This window comes from Anastrepha ludens, chromosome 2 (assembly GCF_028408465.1).
Source record: "Anastrepha ludens isolate Willacy chromosome 2, idAnaLude1.1, whole genome shotgun sequence".
Classification (NCBI taxonomy): domain Eukaryota; kingdom Metazoa; phylum Arthropoda; class Insecta; order Diptera; family Tephritidae; genus Anastrepha; species Anastrepha ludens.
In genome coordinates, this window is record NC_071498.1 from 170,509,464 (window position 1) to 170,535,164 (window position 25,701).

Below are 25,701 nucleotides of genomic sequence, written 5' to 3' on the forward strand. Positions count from 1 at the left end.
GTCGAAAATGTACAGGTTCCAACCGAATCCTTTAGTCTCACAGTGTTACGATAACATCGAACATTGGGTAGTCTTTAGTGAAAAGCGACGTTGCAGATTGTGCAAGGCAGGAACCCCAATGTACAAATGCCTTAAATACAAAGTCCACCTTTGCTGTAATAACAATAAAAACAGTTTTTTGTCTTATCATAAAAGGATTAAAATAATGCCGATTTCCTTAGAAACATTCCCTGCTGATCTGCAAACCATTTCTCTCAATGTTCCACATTTTGTTGATCAATACTCAGAGAAACACTTTTCTTCGACCAATCGAACATTTTGGATCGAATCGGTGATTATAATCGACAATTTTGTCAACTTCTTACGGAAACGGTCTACAGATCCATTCATGCATAGTTGACTTGTCAATTTAGTAACAGTTCCAAATTATCAAACAAAGGGGGAGCAGCGTATAATTAACACTGGGACATCGTCGTGTAAAATTCATCAGTAGTTTATACGAGCAAGAGAAGAAACACCAACTAGTTACTTATATGGTTCTAAATTCACCAGAAGCGCAACAGTCTGATTGCAGTGTAGATTTCTCTGAAGGGACTATTATGCGCGCTTACATTTACATACTTATATATATTCATATACATAAAAGGATATATAGAGTAATAGAACAAAATGTAAAGAAATCAGCAAAAAAAAGAAAAAAATATTAAATAAACGTCAAAGGTAGTAAAGAAAGCAAAGCTTGTTGAAACTGCCAACAACTACATACAAGCGAGTGCATGATGTGCAAGTGTGGTTGAATGTATGAATGTGAATGAGCGGCAAGCGAGAGTGAATTTGTGGTTAGATACTCCTCCTCGTTTGTGTTTACCAAAATCAATGACAGCATTACAACAACATACTACTGCAGTCAAACACGCACACACACAATCAGAGAGGGAAGGATCTGCAAATTGTACGTGAATGCACATTAAGCCAGTCTCAATTTTCGTTCTGCGCTATCGGTTGATGCGACACTTGAATTATGTCGAAAAAAGAAGAACAATTTTGAAAATTAATGAAAATTTAATTGAGGTTTTAGAACATAAATTCGTTAAGCAGGGTTTCTGTGTATAGCTTAAAAGAGGTACTGGGTTGTCAATTGTTCCAATTAGATCTGCCTGCTGAGACATGAAGAGATATCCCAGTAAGATATGTTTTGTTTTGTTTTTTTTTTTGCGGATGAGGAGGTTTAAAATCGTAATAGACATCGTCAAAGCTGCCGTCGCAGCAATGTGTACTCGGGCACTAAAAAACTCGCCCTCATTTAGAATCGCATTCACATTACTTCGCATAGTAAGATATTTTGACCGCCTTTGATGATACAGAAATTAAAAAAAATATCCCTTGCATTGCCGAACCTCGAAGCGTTAGAAATTTGTTTATTAAAAATATGAATGGAAGTGCTCGTCAGCTAGACTATGGGCCATCGATCGGAACAGCTGATAATCGGACGGCGCAATATCTGGAGAATATGGCGAGTGTGGTAGGATTTCCCATTTCAGTGTTTCCAGGTAGGTTTTAACAGGTTTGGCAACGTGAGGCCGAGCGTTCTCATGCTGTAGAATCACTTTTCATGCTTTCTCCTCTAACAGCTTTGTTATATATATTCTGTTACTTTAACAGCTCTGTTATTTACTTTCTGCTACTCTAACAGCTTAGTTATTTAAATTCTGTTATTCTAACAGTTTTGTTATTTACTTTCTGCTACTCTAACCAGAGAATGTAGTAATCCATTAACCAGAGAATGTTAATGGATTACTACATTCTCTGCTCTAACAGCTTTGTTATTTTAATTCTGTTACTCTAACAGCTTTGTTATTTTTCTCTAATTTGTTATTTCTCTTATTATGTTGGGTTCTCATTTAGTTTAAGCTAATTTCATAAATTCAATCTTAAGATCATTGTTGAGAAAACCACAAGTTTCAAACGACGACCCTGCATTTTTATTCACATTACTCGCGTGCAGCACAAACACTAATACAAAGAAATCCAAAGCCTCCTTGTGGTAAAAGTTGATTTGGACCTTTTCAGAATCATTAAGATATTTTTCCCTTGACATTTTGAGGAATATCTTAAAATGCGTATTATTAAAATAATGTTGCACTTTAATAGTTCAAAAAAACTTAGCAATTAAGAATTTAACACAAAAAAGAGTTCTTTTTTTATCACTTCAATTTTTTTGGCTTCCTTACTCAGGTGCGTTTAAATTAAATGATCTTATTTTTGTATAATAATTAAATAAGAACAATTTGTGGTAAGTATAACAACAGCAACAGCAACGGAGCTTGAATTTTGCATGCAATCTAAATCACCGTTACTTTGACAAGAAGTATGAGTTAGCAGTTGTTGTGAGCAATGCTTTGGGAAAGGGAGAGAGCAATGAATGCATTGAGAGAAGGAATGCAGTAAAGCTAAAATTAGAAATGTGTTTGTACGAATTTGTGGTACTGTAGAAATCCAAGCCTGAGAGAAACACTTCGGAGAAAGGCACTTCGTAAGTTTCTCCTCCAAACTCAATCGCGTTTTAGTAAGCAGGTTTACAGAGACTCAGAGGCGGAGGATTGAATTCGCGTTGCTTCGGAGTATAAGAAAAATTAGTTGAACTTAGTTTGAACAAAAAATTTGTTTGGGCTTCTGTAGTGTTTTACTAAGTGAAAGTGAAAGCGGGGAAGCGTCGCTAGTAACATATAGAATTTTATACAATATGATCATTCCCATTTGTTTAATGCGTGCTTAACCAGAAACATTTTCCCAGCTCAATGGAAAGTAGCAGAAATTAAAATGGTGCTCAAGACAGGAAAACCAGGCGATGAAGTGAAATACTATCGCCCTATCAGTCTTCTACCAATACTGTCAAAAGTTTTTGAAAAGATCTTCCTTAAACGTTTAATGGTTTTTATCGAACGCAAACAAATAATTCCGAAACATCAGTTTGGTTTCAGGAATGAGCAGTCGTCAATTGAGCAAGTCCATAGACTTGTCGGAAAAATACAAACAGCGCTCGACCGAAAACAAATCTGTTCAGCAGTTTTCCTGGACATATCAGAAGCCTTCGACCGAGTATGGCACCAAGGCCTACTCTTTAAAATAAAAAAGAAATTACCACTAAATGCCTATTTGCTCCTTAAATCATATATAACCCAACGAATGTTCTACGTAAATTACGAAAATGAAATTTCCAATTTCCAACAAATTAAAGCTAGGGTTCCACAAGGCAGTATATTAGGTCCAATCCTGTACTTAATTTTTACACACAATCTGCCAACCGCAAAAGGTGTACTAACTGGCACTTTTGCCGATGACACCGCTATTATGGCGACAGCAGTGGATCCCGTAGAAGCCTCTTATATGCTCCAAATAAGCATAAATAAAATCTCCAAATGGCTCCGGAGCTGGCGGTTCAAAGTAAACGAACATAAATCTCAACACGTAACCACAAAAAGAACCACCTGCCCACAAATCAACTTAAACCGTAGTCCAATTCCGCAATGTGATAGTGCTAAATATCTAGGCATTCATTTGGATAAACTTACGTGGAAAACGCATATCTTTACAAAAAGGAAAGCTCTAGGTTTAATATTTCGTAATATGTACTGGCTGCTAAACCGCAAATCCACCCTCTCAATGGACAACAAACTTATCCTCTACAAATCCGTGATAAAACCAGTCTGGACTTACGGAATCCAACTGTGGTGTACTGCGTCAAATTCAAAGTTGGAAATCCTGCAGCGTTTCCAGTCCAAGACTCTACGCACCCTAGTCAACGCTCCGTGGTACGTGACAAATGCCCAAATTCATCGGGACTTAGACATCCCTTTAATAAAAGAGGAAATACAAAATGTAACCAGTAAATACCGAAATCGACTTCAATCGCACCCAAATGAACTGGCCTCTACCCTCATGTCACCATCATGTGTCTTTTTAAGGTTGAAAAGAAAAACACCAATTCAGCTCGTCCAAGAGCCATCTATAAAATATTGAATTTATTTATTAGAAAGGATACTTCACTGGAAATATTCCTTTAATACGAAAATCAAAGCCACTCTTAAATGTAACCAAATATTTCTAAAATGTCTTCTAAGAATTGTAAGTATAGACAGAATACAAAATAAAGTTAAAAAAAAAAAAAAAAAAAAATAAAAATGAAACTATAGATTTTATGTAGTAATGCTGCATAATCAGTTTTTTATTTTCTGACACATTTAATATTGTATAGTCCTTGAAAGTTTTAGGTTTCAAAAGACTAAAGCTTCAAAAAATCATTTTAAGTACTTATGCTTATTTGATGATATCAACATGGATCTCATTAAAGAGGAGCTTTTCAATTATTAAGAAAAAAATATTTACTTTTAATCTCCGTTCCGTTTGTTTTTACAAAAACGTAAAACAAAAAGGTAGCTAAACTTTCCTCCCATAAAATGAAGTTATAGGTACAATGGATTCTACAAAAAATTCATATGTGTCTGGGCAAAAAATTAACAAACAAATTTTTTTAATAGCTAAATATATCCTCACTCAATTGATATCAATTTTAAAAGCATAGAGTGAGTGCAAATATTAAAACCCTTTAAAAATTTAATTGATGAGAAATTAAAAACTGATTAAACAGCTTTGCTATATAAAATTTATGTTTTCACGCGCATATTAAATTCCTCTTGGATAACAAAAAGTTTTAATTTTTATAGCACGGTGTTATTACACAAATCAATAACGCCTTGTTTTACTAGCAGAGGATTATAAAAATACCAGGTGGCGAAAATTTACTATTTTTTTATACATTATTTTATATTTTATTTTTTCATTTTTCATATTTCATATTTTATTTATTTAATATATTTCTTTTCCTTTGAAAACATATAAAATCTCAGTATTTCTTATGGACTATGAAAACCATATTAATCCTAGATAATGCAACCAAAAATATTTTAAACTTATAATTTGAATTTGAAAAACCGTAACATTTCTTACATTTTACAGAGAAATAATGTTAGAAAATACTTAGGAACTCGTTAGTAAAAATGTGAAATGGTAGTTTTTTGAAGAAAAATTCAAAAAAATCATGATTTGAAAGCGAATTAAATTCTCTCAAATTCTTATAGAAATCGGAGCATTCGAAGCATAATTAGTTCTAACCATCCCTAACCAGAAAATATTATGAATTCGTAAGCTTCGCTGAGGATTATTGAAATTAATTTTCTCGAGTAGCGATGGGAAGTCAATCGCCTCACTGATTCAATCAAAAACGAAGGTAAATGGGAGAACAGCCCTTCTACTATCTGATGATTTTAGGTTAATAACCGAACACCGAATTTTATAAGATGGAATTGGATCAGAGAAATTCAAAAAATGCAACAAATAACGCACAAAAGTTTTTTGGATACGTTCAAGCCTGCTAATATATGACGTATAATAAGGTCTCCAAATAAAGACGACGTATTCCAACTGCGAATGCATCAGAGTGGTATATAATAACTTTAGAGTGCATGGCGCAACAGAGGGCTGGAGATTTTGATTTTGATCTTCGCGAGCTCCACTGCTGGTCTAACACAATGACTGAAAAGTCCCGGGCCTAGCACATAGATGGCACTATACATTCTTTTTCAGTTAGTACTTATCTTAAGGGGTTATAAACGGGTTAAATTTCAATCGCCGATGTTGAATGTGAACCACGCCTAAACGCCAAGTGTTTTTCTGCATTTCATTTAACATTTTTCACTTTCAAACCAATTCAATTTCAATCATGGAGAGATACACAATCGAGCAACGGGTTAACGTTATTCAGGCTTATTATGAAAACGGGCGTTGAAATCAAAATGCATATCGCGCAATTCGTGATTTTTTCGGTCAATTTACTCGTCAAAATGTGCGTACAATCGGAAAAAGTGTGTAAAAGTTTGAGCAAACCAGGTCTGTAGGAGATTTGAAAACACCAGTGCATGCTCGTATAGCTCGTACTGCAGAAAATATTGCTGCTCTTCGCGATAGTGTGGTTGAAGAGCCGTCCACCTCAGCTCGTCGTCGTGCCCAACAAGTGCACCTCTCACGCACGTCGTTGAGGAACAGTATGCATAAAGACTTGCATTTACACGCTTATAAGGTGCAATTGACTCAAGAACTAAAGCCTTTTGATGAATGGTGGCAGGAAATGGCAACAGTGAATGACCAGTTTTCGAAGAAAATCGTCTTCAGTGATGAGGCACATTTTCACCTCATTGGATTCGTCAATAAGTAGAATTGCCGCATTTGGGCGAATGATAATCCAAGAGTGATTGCCGAAAAACCAATGCACCCATAAAGAGTGTCTGTTTGGTGCGGTTTATGAGGCCGGTCAGGCAGTTACTGTGAATAGTGCTAACCATCGTGAGATGATAACGAACTTTTTATGGCTCGAATTGGAAGATATGGATGTGGACGATATGTGGTTTCAACAGGGTGGTGCCACTTGTCACACAGGTAACGAGACAATGGTTCTTTTGCGCGAAAAATTTGATGGCCGAATAATCTCACGTCGCGGCGATGCCAATTGGCCGCCAAGATCATGTAATTTGACTCCGTTGGACTTTTTTCTTTGAGGTTATTTGAAAGAAAAGATGTAAGTCGATACGGCAGAAACGATTTAAGAGCTAAAGGATGAGATAATTCGGAACATTAACGACATAGAACCTCAATTATGCCTCAGCATCATCGAAAATTTGGACCATCGGATGGAGGAGTGCCGCCGGGGCCGCGACGGCTATTTGGCCCATTTTTTATTCTATGCGTACTTGAATCATACCAGTATTATCATAGTAAGGAGAAATGACAATAATTTCTTAAAAAAATTGTATTTTATTCAGAATCAACATCGGCCCTTAAAGTTTACCACCCTTTATATACTCGTCCAGTTCGAATTTTCAAAAAATCAAGTTTATTGTTTTGCTTTTCTTAATGTACATATATTTAAGAAGAAATCTAATATTGTTCCGGAGTGTTTGTAAAGTGCTTTTCAAATTTTAAACGCGTTTTTTTCTCAAAATGGTGTTTTCAAGGTCGGTGACCAACATTACTCGAAAACGGCTAAACCGATTAAATATATTTTTTAGTAATTAATCGATTTTTTTTTTTCACCAATAAATATTTTTTTTTAACAATGTAAGGCCGAAATTTTGTGTTTAAAATCAATTTTTATTTTTTTGACAAACCGCCATTTTGTATAGAAATGAATGTATTTTGCTTATTAATCCGATTAATTACTAGATTTAACATTACTTTAACGAAATCTGTTTGGTTTTTTAATTTAAGCGGATCCAGGTCAGAGTTGTAGTGGTCACCGCAAAACGTCTTTTTTGAGAGAAGCTCCCGGAGATCAGCTGTAGCTCCTTTCCAAATAAACATGTTTACTAGTAATAAGTATTAAAATACAGTTAAAAGCTAAAATGATATGGTTAAAAATTTTTAGATCAATAAAACGATGGTTTGCTAACCTCAAACGTGGTCGTGGATACACCGATGTAGCACAACGCAGTGGACGTCCAAATGAGGTGGTAGCACCAGCAAGCACGAAAAAAATCCACAAAATCGTTTTGAGTGAACAAAAAATGAAGTTGCGAAAATTTACTGGCGTCGTAAAGGTATCAAAAGAACGTCTTGGCTTTATATTGCATGGGCATTTGACTAAAAGAAAGCTCTGTTTAAAGAGAGTGCCGCGTTTACTTGTTGTTTATCAAAAATAAGAAAGTGTTGATGATTCTGAGCAAAGAGAAAACTCCATTAATTGAACTTCGAATCTGTGCCAAATCCACTTCGTTCACCAGATTTGGGTTCCAGCGACTACTGGCTGTGCGCAGACCTAAAAAAATGTTCGCCGGTAAGAAATGTTGCTCAAATGAAGAGGTTATCGCTGAAACTGAGGCCTATTTTATATATATATATTTTCCCGAGGCTTCTATATGGAGCATAGGGCCTCAATAAACAAATTATAATTAATTTTATCTAAGGCTAAACACATTTAAATTCGTTCCACGCACGGCCTGCTTTTCTTTCTTCTGCGTCTTCCACGTCTGCGGCTGCCTTGGGGGTTCCAATCCAGTGCTGTTCTTGTTATGTCATCGTGGGGCTTTATCAACGTGTAACCGATCCATTTCCACTTACGGCGTTGAATTTCTATGTGGACTGGTATTTGCTTGGTCACGATCCAGAGATCAGCGTTACTAATAACCTGGGGCCAATATATGCGCATAATCTTGCGTAGGCAACGATTAAGAAAGGCTTGCAGCGACTGTAGTACACATGCCGATATGTTCCAAGTTTCACACCCATACAACACTACGGATTTCACGTTGGCATTGAAAGTCTTGAGTTTGGTATGTCTGGAGATGTGAGACGCTCTCCACACCTTATCCAGCATGCCAAATACAGCGCATCCCTTGGATATATGGTTACATATGCCAGCTGCTGACTCGCCGGTTTTGGAGATAATGCTCCCCAGGTAGCAGAATTCATCTACATCTTCCAGGGGTGTGCCGGAAATCTGAAGAGCTTGCGATTCGCTGGTGTTGATGTGCGTAACTTTAGTCCTCACGATATTGATTTTTAGTCCAGTTTGTGCTGCGGACTCGCTCACCGCATGATGTTTTGCTGATATGTGTGAATATTTATGCGACAGCAGACATATGTCGTCAGCATAGTCTAAATCCTCCAGGTGGCCACAGATACCCCGGGATATCCCTCTGTTAGTCGCAGAGGCTTGCCGCATTACTAAATCCAGAACTCGATTGAAAACCAGTGGAGATAATACGTAACCCTTCCTCACACCGGTTTGCACCTCGACCCCGTTACTTAGAACGTTTCCGTGTTTGACGCGAGCAAGCGCCCGCGTACAGCTCTTTGATGATATTGATTATTTTTCCAGGCACTCCTTTGCAGGCGAGCGCTTTTCAGATAGCCTCGTGCTTAAGAGTATCGAAAGCTTTCTCGAAGTCGATGAAGCATAAATAAAGAGGCGCCCGCCACTCTACTGACTGCTCCGCGATTACTGGCTAGGTAATGATCAACGCACGCGCAATGTGGACGAAAGCCGGCTTGCTCTTTGCGTAATCCCTGTATCAATGAGTTGGATAGCCTTTTGTGAATTATGTGAGCTATAACTTTATTTATCATACTTAACAGCGTGATCCCTCTCCCAATTTTGAAGTAAAAGATAAATCGTTCTACAAAAGTGGTATTGAAATGTTAGAGCGGCGTTGGAATGATTCCTTTGTTCTTGAAAGAAATTACGTTGAGGATTAAAAATAATCGTGAACAAAAAAAAAACTGTTTTCTTTGTTAGGCCCCGGACCTTTCAGTCCATGTGTTGTATGTATACTGGAACTGTCTAGTTTTGTTTCCTTGTTCGCTCCTCTCGGGAGCATAGGGCCTAGACAAGACTCAGTCTTGCATTGGTTTCGGACAGGGTTGGTGATTAGCCAGCCGCTACCAGTCCTAAGTAGTGGGAATGCCCACCTATCGTTGCTTAGGAACAACGCCTTCTTACCGCTAGGAGCGCCATCTGTGTCTCACATTTTTCTGGCAGAAGGATCGCATATATGGTTGAGGACTTCGCTAAATTTCGTGTGTTTGCGCTATTAACGCGCTCGCCCGCTTCTTCTGTGTGTTTTTCTTTGTTTTTTGCCTGTTTTAGGAGCCACAAGGATAAGTTTTTTTGGGGTTGTGGAATGGAATTGGAGGATTTTTGTTTTGTTTTTGTTTTAGAAACAGGGAAAGTTGGTAAAGAAAATTTGAAAAAGTGCGAGGACCGTGTTTTAGGTGGGATTCGAACCCACAATCTCTGTGATGGTAGGCTAGTGCACCTACGCTAGACTACCGAGGCTGTCTAGTTTACAAGTGTCATTGACGTACGACGCCATTTGAAAAAATGATAAATCTTCCAATAAGGTGATTAATTTTGCCCCCCATCATTGCCTTTGGAAGTTACTCTTACCAACCGTATTAAAAAGTATAAAGAAAATAGCTTTTGAGCTGACAATTGGGCAAATCCTATAAATTTTGAACTATATTTTATTAAAAAAATTGTATTATTCATACACAATTTTTTGCACTTTTCTATCAAAATCGGCTGATATGAGTAACTTTCAGGTGCATTTTAACAGAAATGGCGAATTAATTTAGAACTATTTAAGTCCATTGCATTACATTAACTTTACATTATACGAAAATTAGTTTATTTCGTATCCACGAATTTCTCTGAAAGCAAATGTCTTTCAAATAAAAATATCTCCCATGCAATCTCACACACCCTAATGCAAGTTCTGTACTAACAAGTGTGTAATATCACAAGCGGTTTTTGCACACACATACACACATATAAACATAAATTTGTTCAGGTGAACATACATACACATAGGTATGCCACTATGTGTGCTCTGCCGCCGATGCGACAAGTGCGTCCGGAAATGTCGATCGAAAATGGTAATGATTTGTTGGGTGTCAAAACCACAAAATGGAAAATCGAGAGCTTAAATTGACGATATTTTGCCTGAATGTTAGAGAAAGATTCCATGGTTGTTGTTAGTGCATTTGTAGTTGCTGCCTAGAGAGGCATAGGTTTCATATAAACACATCAATTCGGAGAGTTAACGTCAAGCGTTTCACTCATTTTGAGTAGTGTGTGGAAAAGAAGTGAGTTCGGTTCACTATGGCAAACCAATAGCGACTACTGCTATGCCAAATTGAGTTTATTAACTACTGAACTGCTTTATCGACGGCGCAAATGCATGAAAATACAAATTTATTCTACTACCTACATGTTTGTACATGCGCGTATGTGTTTCTTTTGGTGCGCAAACTTTAAACTTTAAAAACCTGTTCTATTCATTTACGCAGCTTCCGCGGATGCTAGTTTTTATTATTGTATTTTATTATTTATTTTAATACTGTAATTTTTTATTGTTGCTTTTTGTTTCTCCTATAACTCACATTGCTATTACATTCTATGGCTTGCTGTCGTCTACGCACGCTGGTGCACATACATACATACATTTACATGTGTGCTTAATAGTTACATATGGATGTAACATACTCTATGGAAGTGGTTCTCTATGTTCTCCCCTGAACCTGACCTTGTTGTTGTTTCGTTGATTAAGTGCTTACTCAAATTTTATGCTGCTTCATGTGTGCACTTGTACTACATTTTAAATAAGCGAGAGCGAATAGAGGCTGTTGGCGGTGTGTTCATGCACATGTTTGTGCGTATGTGCGTGTAACTGTCATTTTACATGATTACAATGCGGAAGAGTCACGAAATATTATGCGTGGAATACCGAGCTGAAGCTTAGAAATCACTTTTCAATGTAAACGCAAATTATAGAAATTATTTATAGTCAGAATAAGCTTTTGCAAACTGAGGAAATATACTGTAATATAGTGGTCTAAAAATATTATTAACCAAATTTAAATGCGCATAACTGGGATCTGGTAAAAAATACTGTGGGGTGTACAATGTGATATTTTCTAGATTTTCGTTGAGAAATCGTTTGTATACTTATATTCTGGACCAAATAACTTAGAATTCTTAAAAAAAGTATTAAAAAAAAAAAAAAAAAATAGAAACGATTTATTTATAGGGTAGGCCATGTAAAATTTGCTTTTTGAATCGGCTATAAAAAAAAACTAATCAATGTAAAGCCAGCAATGTAAAGGGTGATCAGATCCGAGGTGCTTTCTCCAAGAGGTATTTTTTGACAGATCGCCCGTCACTAATGTCAAACTAAATACAGGTAGCCCTCCTTCAATACGGCAAAGTATTGTACTTCTACACCTGCGGCGAGAAGGAAGAAACAGTGTTGCCACTGAGATGTATACATTTCTATCTCAGTGAGCGTTGGGGACATTATTTTTTGTTCATCTCCGTGACCTGAAAACAAAAGTGTCTCTCGCTGCTGTTCGGCAGTCTGCGCCCAGCAACGGTGTGTTAAAGAATAATTTTTTAACATTAAGTTTCAGTGCGAGAAAGATAAAAAAACAACTTTCAAGAGGAAAATTATTTCTTTAGATGTAAGGAAACACATCTTGGACTGTATTTTGAAAGGAGAAAAAACGTCTGACATTGGAAAAAGCCTTAATTTGAATGAAGAAACAGTCCGTACTATCAAGAAAAAGGAAAAAGAAATAAGAAGTGCAGTTGTTGCGGGATCATTGACATCCGCAAAACGTGATTGATGTTTCCTGTAAAAAACAAATTTCATTAGATGGCCATATCATCAAACAAAAAGCACTAAAAATGTACAAACATCTTAAAGAACAAGGAAATTCCTCTATCAACTCAGATTTTGTGGCAAGTAAAGGTTTGTTCGAAAAATTCAAAAAGCGTTTTGCAATTCATAGCATACAGGTAAGAATCCAAGAAGAGTCAGTGTCGGCTGATCATGAAGCCGCTAGGCCGTATCCAGAAAACATTAAAAACATTATATTTAGAAGAGGGAGGATGCGCAGCAGTTGAAGTTTTCAATGCCGCCAAAACTGGGCTTTGGCTTTTTATCTAAAGATCTTCTAACACTCCTTTTGTGCAGCAATGTATAGGGGCACTTTATGACAAAACTTTGCTAGTTTATAGATCTTTAAATTCTCGTGCACCTAAGGGGACAGATACCTGTAAAATTTCGAAAAACATTTTTTTTTTTTTTCATAAAATGTTAATATAATCCTTTAAGAATATGTCAACAAATTTGAGGAACGTAAATTAAAGTATTTCTTATATGATAGATCGTCAACCGTGACGACACTATTCTTTGCGTTCGAGCGATCTCAGTGAAATTTTGCACACATCTTTGTTATGATATTAATTTCTATGTGAAAATTTTTCGAAAAACTAATTTTTTCGAAGCAAAATAGGAGGAAAATTCGTCCCAAAATTCATTTTTTTGGAAGCATTTTATTCGGCGATTTTTTCCCCCATTTTGGTTTAATTCATATTGAAATTATGACATTAATAAACAAAAAACTTTTGAGTGTACATCCGCCATTTTGAACGATTAAAATAAAAACTAAAATTTGTATATTATTTTAATGTATAAATAAACTGTATGCCAATTTTGAGAAATATATATTGAATTCTTCATTTTAAATAATTTTAAAGAAAACCGGGAAAAATATGGCCGTTTACAGCTATCTGTCCCCTTAATGAGGAAGAGGAAGAGACAACCTTGCACCTTCTGCGCCATTTTCCTGCTCTATCCAGACGGAGATTTGTCAGACAATTTTTTAACGAATTGAAAGATCTCAGTTCCGCAGAAATAGTAGGTATTCTAAAAATTTGTGAAAAGCACACCCTGTTATTAGGAGAAATAGGGAAATCTCCCCACGCGGCATCACAATGGGCCATGAGCCTGAGTGCATCCCACAGGATAATCGCTTCAATCTAACCTGACCTTTGTGACTGTACTGGTAATGGTTGCAAAATATAAATAAACGAAAATGTTAACAAAACTCAGCTGATTTCTTAGCTCTCAGTAATGTTATCAACTGCTACTGCTATCGCACTGTTAATGTTATTACCCACACCAATGTTATCCCATTGCTAAAAAGGGATCCCTTAGCAAGAGCCTTTTCATCGTTCACACCTTCTCGGCCTTCTGAGACGTTGCTTTGGTCCAAAGTACAATAGTTTCTCCGTATGACACAGTCAACATTCGGAATGCATCCGCGCACTTAATTTCGTTTTCCACACAAAATTTGACACAGGTTCTTTGATCCATCTTTTTGAATAGGTAAAATTCGAAGACGAGCCGAAACACGTGCAAGCAAATCAGCTGTCAAAAGTTAACTGAACATTCAAAATGGCCGGCCTTGTCGGCATGAGTGAGAGACATGAGTACCAAGCTATTGCCACAAAAAAATCGAAATTCGAATATACGTAACCTGCGAAAATTCAAAATTCGCGATACTTTTTCAACACACTTCGTATACAGCGTTCGACGTTGACTTCAGTCTTATCTTGACTTCAAGGGCCCACTTGAGGGTGGTGCGGTTAGATAAGTGAAAAAATTACGCATATATGCTTTTAAAATAATTAATAATAATCAGACATTTTATATTTTCAAGCTCAATATTTGCTAAATAGTTTCATTTTATACAAAGTGGAATGGCGAGCAAAAGTGAATGCAGTAGTAGAGATTCCGTCAAAAATGCAAGTTGATAGAGAAAACTAATGAAATAAAAACCTAGTTTCTCAATACGCCCATAATGTGTTAAAAGTTTGGAATTTGACAAATCTAAATCTGACTTACATATAGAGCAAAATTAATCATCCAACGGAAGATTTATTATATTAGTTTGAAGAAACTGTGGGACTCCATTAAGTTTGCGTAAAATTCAAAACTTTATTTAAGATGTTGATATAATTTGTTTCCATTTTATAGGTAGCTGCATAATGCCTCTCTCATAGAAGTCTTGATCCTTATTGGCGAAAACTCTAGTAATCGATTTTCATAATCTTCTCTTGATACCAATTTCTTATCCGCAGGAAGTTTTACAAGGAGAGAAAAAGGAGGTAATCGCTAAGTGCCAGGTCCGGCCTAAATGGTGAATGCATTAAAACTTTCCAACCAAGCTGTAGGAGTTTTTGGCGAGTCACTACAAGCTTAGGTGGCCTTGCGTTAGCCTGATGGAACACAACACCTCTTTTGTTGCCCAGTTCAGGCCGTTTCTGGTCAATCGGCAGCTTCAAACGGTTCAGCTCAGTACAGAAGAAAATTTAGTGGTTGACCATACGGGAGCCACTTATAACACTGCGTTACAAAAACGAACGTTTTTTCTGTCCTATGAACCAAATATACTTTTTCGGAAAGGGGAGAAAAAATAAAAATCAAGTGTATCGGGGATTTTCATGTACACGTCAGAATTTTTTTTTTTTATGTATAAAATATAAAGCTCGTAGTCCGCCTGTGTGAAAAACTTTGGATCAATTTTTAACCCTTTTTCCGTGATCCAATCGCGCGGAATTTCTGCAGGCAGACTCGTGGAAATGTTTTTATTATGCAAAATTAAAAAAAAAAATTTATCAATTCTCAGATTTTCTTGAATTTTGTTTTTCTAAAAAAAAAAAATTTTGTTCTTAATATTCGGCATAACTTGAAGGGGCTCCAAGTTTTCAAACAACTTATTAACCTTTAATTTATTGTTTCATACAACACACTCTGTGCCGTTTGTGTGTTTGTTACAGTTCCGGAAGTTCCGATCATCTGACAGTTGCGCCACTAGGAGACGTATACTTTGACAATTGTTTTAAGTTCTGTTGCGCGAACGCGTCTTTCTGTATATTTCATCTTACGAAAAATTCAGTGCCCGACTCGAAATAACTTTTGTTACGTTTGTGGCTTATTCGCACTAAGTAAACATTTTAAAAATATTACGAAAACAGTGGTTAATTCGTTTCAGAAAATATTCAAGACTGCTTATGTTCCTTACTTGCTGTTGCTATAGAAATTTATGCAAGTTTACTGATGGATGGTCAACAATAATGTACTCTGTACCAACAATTTGGCTACCACGTACGGAGCACTGCAGTGAACTGTGCTACTTTTGTGTAACTTTTACTCAAACTAAAGGGTAACAATACTTTCGCCGCAACAAAATTCGCTACGCTAATATAGAATCGAACAAACGAGCTAAACATATTGTTGCATAAATGATTTCGGCATATGGCGAAATGGGCACATTAATGTCGCTAAAGGTCCATTTCCTTCACAACCATTTAGATTGTTCCCCTGGTGATTTAGGAACATGGCGAAAGGTTCCATCAGGACATTGCGGCTATTGAAAAGCGCTTTAAAGGACATGACATTACGCATATGCTTGGCGAATACTGTTGGTCTATTTGTCGCGATACTGACACAAATGCTTACAAACGCAAAAATAAAAGGCCTAAGTCTCTTTAAAAGCATTAACATTTTTAATGTAACAATTTTTAATTTTAATATAATAAAATTAATAAAAAAATCTCTATTGTAATGCGGAGTGAAATACCTTTCCTTTGATACCCACATCGGTATATTTCATGCAATTTTTTTTTTAATTTCGAACAGGTGGCAACCCTGTTAAACATTGTCAGTGGCAACACCTAGGTGAAAATTCTAGAAATGTGATCCACTATCTGTGTGCCCAATTTTATTCAAATCCGTTAAGCTACTCGTAATCCTGAGATCAAGAATTGCTCGTTTAAAGTTATAAAATATAAAAAAAAAAAATTGTGACGTGTAGATGAAAATCGCCGATACACGTGCATTTTTATTTTTTTATCCCATTTCCGAACAAGTATATTTGGTTCATAGGACAGAATGTGTGTAACGCGGTGTAATAAATGATTCCTTTCAAGCCCCACCAAAATATATAGTGGCCACCAAAGTACATTCCTGGCCGTTAGTCGTGGTTTGACCACCATTTGAGCTGCTTCATCATGCTTTGACCACGATCGTTTTCGTACGATATTGTCGTATGTGGCCCATTTCTCATCTCCAGTTCACCATCCGTTTAAGAAATGGGTCGATTCCATTTCGCTCTGCAAAGGCTTCGCAGATAGAATTTTGTTCTATAATTTTTTTTTTTTTTTTTGGTGTTAATTGGTATGGCACCCAAACATTGAATTTCTCTTTGAAACCAGCTTAGCGCAAATAGTGTAAAACAGTTTAATGGTCGATCTTTAGTTCCTGGGCGTTGGAAAAACTGCTAACATTCCGGTCAACCTGGATTATTTTTGTGATTTTATCGACATTTTCTTCAAAAGTGCCTGAGCGGAATGAAAGAAACTAAAATTGCACGTAATTGGCTGTTGAAGTATTGGCACCATAAACACCCTTCACATCCACCATTCAGAGGTCTGGCTTGCATTTTGGTCTTTCTCGAAGAAAAACTGTAATAGGATAGCGAATTTTCTCTTTGTTGACATCCATTGCTCACACGCTGTAACGCACAACTGAATGGAAGAAACAAAAACCAGCAAGGACATTTTTTAAGTGTGAAATATCAACTCCACAACGAGGATAAACTTTGAATGGTTTGATCGATATTTTACAAGCCAGCACCGATCACTTACAGTCATCAATCATATTTGACACTTGTGAACTAAACATCTGCAGCATTGAAACAGGCAAGCAGTGGAGCGCGTAAAAGTCAAAATGAAGGTTTCCATCATCCAAAATAATTTTATATTTTACTTATTGAAATAGTCATTCAAACATAAAACTGACTGATTAATTTATTCATTTATTTATTTATTAATTTATTAAAAAATTTATTTATTAAAAAAGTTATTCAAAAACAACATTGAATGATTAGTTTTGCCCCCCTTGCATATCGATAGCAATTACTGAAAGAAATATAAGCGCAATCCGTGCATAGGCAACCTCCCCGTACCCATAGCACTTTGGCCTTTATAATTTCGTAATTTCTTATGCAAATTTTAGCGAGTCAAACAGAAGTTTAAAAGCGTCATTTAAAAAGCATTTCATACAAGGTTTGATTACGTGAAGCAACGCTCGTTAGGAACCTATTTACTATTAATATCTCACTTGTGCAAACGCTGGAAAGTAATTATTTAACTAATTAATAAAGGGGTTTCCAAAAAGAGCAAGTGGATTTTGGAATTATATAAGATAAGTTGTGTGCGAAGTATTAATGATTTTTATTTATTTATTTTTTTTTTTACTTTTAATTTTTTTTTTTAATGGCCTATGTGTGCCACTATGCATGAAATATAAAATTCAAATATCCACCGCAGCTTAGAGAGGCTGTGGAGTAGAACCTTCAGTGCCTCCACAGCAAAGCCACTGCTGAATCTGTAGGCATTTGATCGCTTTTTAAATCTGCGTCTTCAGAAAGTCATATAGAAAAGAGTCTGGCCTTGTCGACGCTTGAGTTCAGACTTTGTAGGTCTATATACTCTAAAGCTGTTATATCCCTTGTGTGCTCGAAGCTAGAATTTGGAGACCAAGCTCTGTATATCAAAGGCTTGGCATAGGCTTGAGGGTATCCAGAAAGCCTTTGTCCGTTATGCTTTGCATTACTTGTATTTACTGATCCAATTCCATCCTTTAAAAGTTTGTGTTTGCTAAGTAACCTAAAATTGCCAGATAGTAGAAGGCCTATTCTCCCAGTCACCTTCGTCTTTGATTTGATAAGTGGGGCGATTGACTCCCCTTCGATACTCGAGAAAATTAATTTCAATATTCCTCAGCGAAATTTGGATTAGATTAGATTAAATTAGATTAGATTAGATTAGATTAGATTAGATTAGATTAGATAAGATTAGATTAGATTAGATTAAAATAAGTTTGACTTGTGTGGGCTGGAAATGTCCAAACACTCAGTTATGAAGACTATTGAACTACAGAGTATGACATAAGAGATCCGAAAAAGGAAAAATATGAAAGAAAGTTGGTCTGAGGTCACTATTCCGCAAATCTTGTGGATTCAATGATGTCTCTAAAAGATCCTCAAAGGAAGAGTGTGACCTAAGATATCCGGAAGAGGAAGAATATGAACTTTATCTGTACCCAGTACATCGCAACCCAACGGCCTAAGTCTGTTTCTAGAAAACGCCAGTCAGCTACAGAGAAAATGCTCAGCATTAGTACTCTCTAGTCCTTCCCCTAAGATTTAGGAGAAAGATCGCTACTTTCCTATTTGGTTCTTTGACAAAGCACTTAACTACTCTGCAGGAGTCCAACTCAGCGAACGTCTTCTATGGGTAGACGTAATGAAATCGATGCAGAATTGTCACCCAAAAAGAGTTCAGAGCTAAGTGGTATGCTTGCAGAGCCTTCATTCGCCAGTTTATTGGCCAACTCGTTCCCTGCAATAACACAATGTCCAGGCACCCAAATCACCCAAATAAGATAAAATTTGTTTCGTCTTTGGCATCTTTGCTCAATTTATGTCATTACTCATTCACCGACTAATTTCGAAGAGCAGACTGGGTTAGCAAAAGCTTTAGTGCAGCTTGACTGTTACTACAATGCTTAAAACGATTTATGCTTCCAATGCTCCGATTTCTAGAAGTTTGAGAGACTTTAAATCGCTTTCAAATCCTATTGGCCTTGATTTTTCTTCCACAATGAATTGTTTGACGAGATTTTCTGATTTCTCTAGTTTTTTTCTCTGTAGACTATAAGACATCTGGAGTAGTATGCAAGCAGAAGTTCTCGGGGTAAGGAAATTTGGCAGGATAATTAAAAACCAGCAGATAAAAATCGTCAGACAGTGCAAAAGCGCACACGACAAATCTTTCATCTGGGTACCTGGCCATAGGAACATAGTGGGAAATGAGAAAGCTGATGAACTCGCAAGACTGGGGCATCCTATAGTGAGTCCGAAGTGGTAGAAATAGGCTGTGCCCAAGGCGTATGCAAAAGAGAGGACTTCTCGCTATTCGAGCAGGCCATTGACAGATAGACTAACACAAAATAACTAAACAAACCTAGCCCAATTTCAACAAATCCAGAAGTGTCGAATTGTTAAGAAAGCCAGGAGCAGATATATTCAGAATTCTTCTTCTTCTTAGTTGGCGCGTTAACCACTTACGTGACTTTGGCTAAGGTTAACTAAATGCACCAGTCGTTTCTTTCTCATGCTAACCGGCACCAGTTGGATATACCAAGTGAAGCCAAGTCCTTCTCCGCCATCCTCTTCCTCCGCTATCTCCAACTGGTACCATATCGAAGAGCCGGAGCGTGTAATTGGATCTGGGCTGTGTCACTCAGGCAACATTTTCACTACCACCATAAAACATTTTACAATTTCTTCGTTCAAACGAAATATTTTTGATTGAATTATTTAGCATTAGCCTGATTTTCTCTAAGAAATACTGCATTTCTGGGTTATTAGCAATAAATAAAATAAATTAATAAGTAATATAAATTATTTAATTAAATGGGAGCATCTTGATGATCAATTTACGGCAACTCCGCGAGGGATAACGCATACAGCAACAAAAAACAGCACAAAGTTTTTTCACTTGCCCATCTTCCTCAATCGTATAACTTCTCAGAGTGATTTGGCATAGGTGGCTGGCTAATAAACCACCGATTTGACGAGCTCCGCCAACACAAAAAAAGAACAAAAAAAGTGAACTACCTTCCTCAGCCTCTCAACATTGCCCCATCCTTATTGAAAGACCCTATAGTTGTGTACACCTTCATAAACAAACAATGAGATTACATATTTATCCACATGTTTTACTAATTTGGTTTTTTTTTTCGATTTTTGCTGGCGAAATTATCAGCGACCCACTTGATTCTGCTTCTTCTTAGCGTTCGTTACGCTGCTTCGTTGACGTTTGCATTTGATGCAGAAATGCAGGCTAATTACGCGCATTGTTCGCCGTATTTTTTCAGTTGTTTTTGCACATTTCTTTATTTATAAATAAAAATTTTATTTTTAGCTCATTTTTGTTTTTATAGGCACAAATCTTCTGAAAATACACCATCGATGGAGTGACGCGCGTATTTCTTGCAATTCTCTTTCATGATTTATATGCAGCTCATGCAGAGGACAACAAATATGTTTTTGCTGATTTTATTTTTAATACCAAATTAGCATTTTGCATCGCACTTGCAATATTATCAGGCCTGCTTCTACATTTGGCAGGCGTTCAATATTAATTCTACAGTGTGCCTGGGACGACGTTAAATTATGAAATTTTGGGCAATAGTTTTTTTTTTTTTGGGTCTTTGAAATGCTTATTTGCACAGCTTTGTTGATTTGTTCAGCCAAATGCGAACAGTCGTTTTAAAAAAATTAAGAAAAGATCCAACACCCAATACACCCGTTAAGATCTACACGTACGGATCTAAAATGGACACCGGTGTAGAATCAGGGTTATTTTGCGAAGAGCTTTCTATTAGTGAATCCTGTAAACTACCGGATCACTGTAGTGTTTTTCAAGCGGAAATTAAAGCTATTGATGAAGCCTTGAAATGGTTAAAGATAAACAGAATATCATCAACAGACATCGGCATATTAACAGACAGCCGAGCTGCCCTACGAGCCCTGGATGCATTCCAAACAACATCAAGGAGTGTCTTACGTTGTCGCCAATCTCTAAATGAGATGGCCAAGCAATATCGTATCGTCTTATGCCGGAGTACAGGCCACAGAGATATACCAAAGAACTCTGGGGCTGACCAACTTGCAAGAGATGATACCTATATGCCAAACATAAATAATTTTATGGGGATACCTCTCGCAATTTGTAAACTTCTCATTAAGGACGCACTAATCAGTTCTGCAAATCAAAGACGGATTAGCGCTAACACCTGTGAAATTGTTAGACAAACATGGCCAAGGCTAAATCTACGTCTGTCCAAGAGTATTATAAAATTGAGTAGACTTCAAATCAGGATCTTAGTAGGGGCCCTCACAGCACATTGTCTCATATGAAATCATGCAAGCAGATTAGGCGTATACTCGCATGATTTCTGTCGTAGCTGCAAGAAAGAGGAGTAGTTGGAAACAATTCAACGCCTTTTTTGCGCATGCCCAGCTCTAGCCAGAAGGAGGAACCGATTTTTAAAATCCTACTTCCTAACGAATGTATATAATCCATACACTTTAGGTATCAACAACCTTTTACGCTTTGTCAAAAGCTCAGGATGGTTCAATATGGAGAGGGAAATGTAGCCCAGCCCGAGCGGCTCACAACGGACCCATTTCGTGGTCTAAGTGGAATCGTTGTCTCTATGGGCGATGCGGTTGCCAAACCTAACCTAACATAGGAATATTCTACTTATACAAATTGAGCAGCTGATACGGCAGTCGGGCGGTAGAGTTGATTAGCTCAAAGCGACTGAGTGATCTAATTTGTTTGAACGTGGACTTCAATTTTTCTTAAAGTTGTGACATTTGTTGGCTTGAGTATAATAAGAAGTTAAGTAATTTTAATTTTATTTCTTTTACTCTACAATTTTGAGATATATTCAGTTTTTTTTAAATTTGGTAATAAGTTCTTGTTGAACATTTTTCAAGATTTTTCTTTGTCATTTGTAAAACAAACCCGCTATCAGATTTTCTTCTTGTAAAACAACTAAAAATTAAAACATTAAAAAAAAAATTTAAAAAAAAGTTTAGAAAACAATTTAATTATTTTGTTTAAAATTTTTCACTTAAAAATCAATTTACTTTTGCACGATATGACCACCTTTTGCCTTGACTGTGGCCTTGAACGGTCCAGAAAAAAAATTTATTAAAAAAAATTAAATAATAAAAAAAATTTTTTTTGTAAAATTACAAAAAAATTAAAAAAAAAAATTTAAAAATATTAAAAAAAAAACAATTAAAAAAAATAATGATAAATAAAATGCATCTGCTTCAAAATACATTAAATAAAGGCGACCCAAAAATAAAAAAATTTGCTTGAAAAGAAAAGAAATAATGGCTACTTCAAACAAATTGAGATTTTCATCTTTAGTCAAAATATTAAGGTGGAACGCCACTGTGAAAATTCAAAAAAATCGATTTTTTTTGCATAAGTTGTAAGTATAACTACTGAAGAAAATGTAGTAAAAATTTTAAAGTGAAATTCGCTTTATTCCCGATTCTATGTGCACTTAAGTGAGTGCCCGTCGGTTCGGCCCCGTAGCGCTTACGACACGATGCTTTATTTCAAACGCGTTTTTCTCGAAACGACATTTTTTGATTCGGTGGCAACGATTTCTCGAAGACTAATGAACCGATTCTAATTTTCTTTATTTCAAAATTTTTGCTATCGCATTGGCTATCGTTGTACGTAGCCGATATTCAAAATTTTGAAAATAACAATTTTTTTGGGCCTGTTGAAAAACAGAAAAATGGTAAAAAACACACATCGAAATTCAAATCACCACCATTTTGTCAAAAAAACAAAAAAAAAAACAAAGGCTACTTACAACGATAGCCACTATTGTATAGATTAATAATATTTTTGGTTGTTTGATTTCAGATAATTATTCATTGCTGTATCGCTGCCACCAGATGAAGTCATTTTTTTTTAACTCGTTACGTTTGTTTACATAAATTTGTCAATTTTCAATCTTTTTTAATACAAATTTAAATCAACATAGTTTAAAGCATATGTAATAAATTACTTTTTATACGATCCTCGAATAATCATCTACTTACAAACAATCGACTATTAAAAACTTAAAAAAAAAATCCTTTTAAAGCCATGAAATAATGCCGATAAGGCAAAGGCAATAAAATTAAAAAAAAACTAAATTAGAAAAAAAAATTTAATAAAAAAAAAATTTCATAATAAAAAAAATTTAAAAAAGTTAAGAAAAAAATTACAAAAAAAAAAAACATTGCTTCTAAAGACATTAAATAAAGGCGATAAGGCAATAAGGCGAAGGCAATAAAATCTAAAAAAATTAAATTAAAAAAAATTTATTTAAAAGAAAATTAAATACAATAATAAAAAAAAATTTTTTTTTAAATTACAAAAAACTAAAAGACATGAAATAAAGCCGATAAGGCAAAGGCATTAAAATTAAAAAAAATTAAATTATAAAACAAATCAGCTGATTTGTTTTGTTTTTTTTTTTAACAGCACCACTTCTGAAAAAAAGTTTTCACCAAATTGATTTGCCATAAATCGATTGTTAAGCGTTCTGTATGGCAAATCTGCCGTCTTGTTCGAACGAAATGTCGTCAATGTTTAGCTGATTAATTTTTCGAAACAAAAAACTTAGTTAGCATGGCTGGATTGCGCTCGCTAGTCACCAAAATGGTAGCTCCCTTACTCATTGCCAAGGAAATAAAGATCGATAATGAAACCAGTGCTCTATGAACCTCGCGAAAAGTTTGATTTTTTTTAAGGTAAATTTCTAAAATTTGGAAGCGCCTAAAACAGGTGTTAGAGGTCCCTACAAAATTACTTGAATTTTGTTTTTTGTGGTCACAAACTTTATATTATTCCAGCTTCACCATTTACATTACTTTTTCCTACTAACTTTTGTGTGTGTCTTATGTTAAAATATTTTTTTTTTTCATAAAATAAATTCCGAGTTTTTCTTAGTTCATATTTTGTAATATTCGTTTTGTTAATTTTTTACTGTAGTTATTAATGCATACGTCATTTCTCAATTTCAAGCAAAAAAATTTTATAAAAAAATAACAAATTAAAGAGGCTCATTCACACATCCAAATAAGTACAAATATATTAAATGAAATTGAATTGCATTTTTAGTGCTTGAAAACATTTTTTTATTTTATGTTTTCCTTTATTACTTCGTAACTCGTTATGTTGCACTGACCTCCAAAACACAATCGCCCGCCTGCAGGCCGCTCATTTCCGCCGCCGTATGTGCATCGACCGCACTCACCTAATGGCAATGGAAAACGAGAATGAATGCATGAATGAAAAACCGTACTGGCAAATAAAATTAATTATGAAAACACACAGCATTGCGTTTTCGTTTTTTGCAATTTAATGCTCTAAGAATTTTTCTACACGAATTTCACAAAGCGGTCACTCATACGCACCCACGGGTAGGGGTCCCATTTGGTGCGCGTCAAATTGAAACCGCACGAACCGGTGACCGACTTTCGTATGCGCAACAAACGCACCGAGGGTTCGTTGCTATCAGCACCAAGGGTAGCTTTGTTGTTTCTATGATTTTCACGCTGCACTTCTTCCGCATTATTTGGCACTTCCTTTGCACATTTCATATTCGAGAAATCGTGCGTATGCGCTTGCGGAGCATGCGTAACCTCTGCATTCTTATAATTTTGCTGCTTTTCAGCGATTTGCTGACAATCACTTGTATATTCGTATCTCATTTTCAATGATTTTCTTTCACATTTACATACGCCCGTAACTTCAATTGTATTGTAACAGCCGCGGCGTTCAAATTCTACTGACTATTCAATGACCAGCAGATTGTCTTCACACTGGTGCTAGTGATTCAGGTGCACAATACGTGCATACACACGTACTTACCTACATACATGCAAACACACATACAAACATTCATATATCCATACACACATACACACACACATACGTACATATAAGTGCGCCTAAATATGACAAAGTGCGGTACGCTCCAATCGCTATGACCAGTCAGCATCAGCTGAGTGCTTTTATTCTCAATTTGCATACTCACCTTTAGTTGGTGAGCGCTAGCAGAATATGTTTGCACGAACAATTTTCACGTATAGAGGTATGTGTGCGTTCAAATGGCTTTGCTCATTTGAGAGACTTGAATTCTTACTCTACGCAACAATTGTAAATCCATTCTAGGGCTGAGTAAGTTGTACAAAAATAAATAAGTACCAACCAAAAATGCTCTTTGGACGAGTTTATGAGATAATTAAGGTGTTTCAATTACTGGTTTATTTGATTTACAACGCTTTCAAGGTGACAACTTAATCGTGAAACCGGTAAAAAGAAAAAGATAAAATTATTTTTATCTTCTGGGTGAATAAGAAGTATTGAAGAAATCTTGAAGTCGTTAATATTTTTTATACTCACGTTCTTTAGTGCATTAGTATTCAACTTTGTGCACATAACGGTTGTTTAAAAACAAAAATCCAATTAGTATTAGTATTTCAATTAGTATTTTTTTATTATTATTTCTTAACCCTGCGTTGGACACCTTTTTTAAAACATTCTGTTGGGCACACAGGATCTGGCCAGATTTGCGCCACATTTATAAT

General features: G+C 35.9%; 1 protein-coding gene across 2 annotated transcripts in view; it reads right to left on the reverse strand.

Moving 5' to 3' along the window:
• LOC128855853 (serine-rich adhesin for platelets-like) overlaps positions 1–24,897 on the reverse strand; it is a 50,294-nt gene extending 25,397 nt beyond the window's left edge. Inside the window, exons 1-2 of one of the 2 annotated variants that reach the window (XM_054091060.1) lie at positions 24,526–24,897; positions 24,297–24,365 (exon numbers count right to left, since the gene is read on the reverse strand). In XM_054091060.1, coding sequence (XP_053947035.1) covers positions 24,297–24,365; positions 24,526–24,822 — 366 coding nt within the window. In that variant the 5' untranslated portion in view covers positions 24,823–24,897. The remainder of the gene's footprint in view (positions 1–24,296; positions 24,366–24,525) is intronic. The other variant, XM_054091061.1, reaches the window with a different exon arrangement.
• Between the last annotated feature and the right edge of the window lie 804 nt (positions 24,898–25,701).